Below are 2,204 nucleotides of genomic sequence, written 5' to 3'. Positions count from 1 at the left end.
TACTAAATCAATTACCTTTGGCATTTTCCAAGGTTCAATTAATTTTATCAATGTCCAGCATTTCAGCTTTCAGCTTTTTGGAGTAAATTCAGGAAACAGGTAGACTCAAAATTGATCACCACCATGCAATTGCAGTAAGGTACAATGCACCTAAAAGTTTCATTATATCATCAATCATTAAGGATGAAAACAAAAGGTAAATGGAAAAACTGTTGCTTTTAATAATCAGGACATGTTATCTAACTTTTGCTAGCATGTCTATCTTTTGATTTCAATATCCATCCGTCTGTAGTTTCAATTTAATGGATAAGTACTTTGTCCATTGAAAGCTATCTAGTTTGTGTTCTAGGAAAAATGAGTGAAGAAACTTGAGTACAGGATGTAGAGAGTTGGAAAGAATGGCTTGAACAACTTAAAATATTGATAAAAATAACTTGATATATCAAGCTCCTATGCTTGAAAATCTAAGATGCATCAGATGCTATGAATTAAGAAGTTCTACAATGCTGGAGGCAGCAGCGAACTTGACTCTTCATTTTAACTTACTAACCAGCAAGCCATCATGTATTCTCTAGCATAAAGCCCGCCGGAAAACATGAAAATTTAATAAATTCCAAACATTGGCAACAATGCCACTTGACAGCGCACAAAATGCTTGTTTTGCAGCCATTTGTTGTGCTTCCAGTACTCTGGCGTCACTAAAGAGCTGCGAGAGAGCTTCTTCAAGCTCTGACTTTCTGGAAACCTATATCAGCAACGACAAGGAAAGGCCCACATTGATAATTAACCACAAAAAGTTGGCACCAACATAACATGCAAGTCTACAGAATAAGAGACTTCTTTGCACATCAAATGTAATACTTATTGATTTATGCATCTATTGTATAACTTGTTTTCTGAACTTTTAGCCACAAAGTGAGCAGATCACACTTGCGAAAAATCAGACATCTTCGAGAACTTAATTAAAAATGGGCTGGGTTATCAAAGTTCCATTTACACTTATCAACAACATCAGATAACAAGAAATAACGCTGAATCACTTCCAGGCCAGCATCAGAGGTAACAGTTTGAAGTAATCTGCTCAAAGGAAGAGTTTACTCATAACACTCTTAAAGAAAAGCTGTGGAATTGATCAGCTTATTTCTAACTTTATTCAGGGTAACAGTGACCAAAACTGAACTCAGTCGAGCACAAACTGAAAAAACATATAACGTCATTTTGTGGAATGATTGTAGAAAGAGTCTTAACAAATCGTCCATCCACATTTAATTTGAAATATAGAAATATTCAAACAGAAAAAGAATCTACACACCTGCAGGACTGACTTAGGGTTTAATCTTTGCATTGCCGACACCATGTTTGAGTAATGCCCAATGTGAGGACCTGAAATTGATGAAAGAGAGAGCCTTTACCATTAGTCTATTAAAAAAAAATCCTTGAATAATATTTAGATTTATGAAAGCTAACAATCACCAGTTAAAACAGCGCAGCCAGCAGCAGCAGCTTCTGATATGTTATGGCCAGCTAAACCGGGCAAAAAAGAACCTCCAATTACAGCTATTGGAGTTAATTTATACAACTGTCTCAACTCACCTACAAGAGAAGAAAAATAGGACACTAACATTATGGATGAGAAGTGAAACTCATGACAAAGAACAAAAAACATACACGCACATATAAACAATAATTATAATAAGTATTAAGAATAAAAGAGAAAGGGAAGGGACCCACAGACCTAATGTGTCCACCACATATACATTTGTTCGTGGCATAAGCTTTTCATGCCGAGACCTCAAAGCTACAACTTCCCCTTCTTTCTGCAATTTCTGCACTAAAGGGAGACGTGTAAAAAGTCAAACAGAAGTATATGTTTTCTGTACTCAGCAAATTATGACAAAGCTATGCATGAAACATATTCTAGATTATCAATGAGCGAGTCAATTTCAAATAAAATAGATAACTGAACATGTACAGAGATATAAAATATATGATGAATTCCAAAAAGTAGTAGTCAAACTTAAGGTAAAATTCAAGGAATATAATATGGTGTATTTCTATTCTATTTCATAGAATCTTTTTACCCAGTTGCATAACAATTTAAATCTTCTTCTTTACTATTTTCCAAACTTACTCAAAACTATTAAATAATCCCCTGAGTACACCACCCCCCCCCCAACAAAATATCAAATTATAAAGTGTAAACC

General features: G+C 34.7%; 1 protein-coding gene across 1 annotated transcript; it reads right to left on the bottom strand.

Moving 5' to 3' along the window:
- Positions 1-327: 327 nt before the first annotated feature.
- On the bottom strand, positions 328-2,091 carry LOC18039465 (probable 3-deoxy-D-manno-octulosonic acid transferase, mitochondrial). The gene is made up of 5 exons (XM_024182627.1): positions 2,082-2,091; positions 1,736-1,831; positions 1,474-1,593; positions 1,313-1,383; positions 328-745 (listed from the first exon to the last, which is right to left on the bottom strand). The coding sequence occupies exons 1-5, from the start codon at positions 2,089-2,091 to the stop codon at positions 572-574; spliced, it is 471 nt and encodes a 156-aa protein (XP_024038395.1). The 3' UTR covers positions 328-571.
- Positions 2,092-2,204: the final 113 nt, after the last annotated feature.

Source organism: Citrus clementina, unplaced genomic scaffold (assembly GCF_000493195.1).
Source record: "Citrus clementina cultivar Clemenules unplaced genomic scaffold, Citrus_clementina_v1.0 scaffold_6, whole genome shotgun sequence".
Taxonomy (NCBI): Eukaryota; Viridiplantae; Streptophyta; class Magnoliopsida; order Sapindales; family Rutaceae; genus Citrus; species Citrus x clementina.
The sequence above is the reverse complement of the archived record's forward strand: the minus strand, read 5'-3'. Positions and strand labels throughout refer to the sequence as shown.

What these genes read in the sequence shown, in the direction of transcription:
- LOC18039465 (XM_024182627.1), bottom strand. An exon ending in ATATGTGGTGGACACATTAG is followed by an intron (nt 1,594 to 1,735) that starts GTCTGTGGGTCC and finishes CTTCTCTTGTAG; the next exon opens with GTGAGTTGAGACAGTTGTAT. An exon ending in TGGCTGCGCTGTTTTAACTG is followed by an intron (nt 1,384 to 1,473) that starts GTGATTGTTAGC and finishes CATCAATTTCAG; the next exon opens with GTCCTCACATTGGGCATTAC.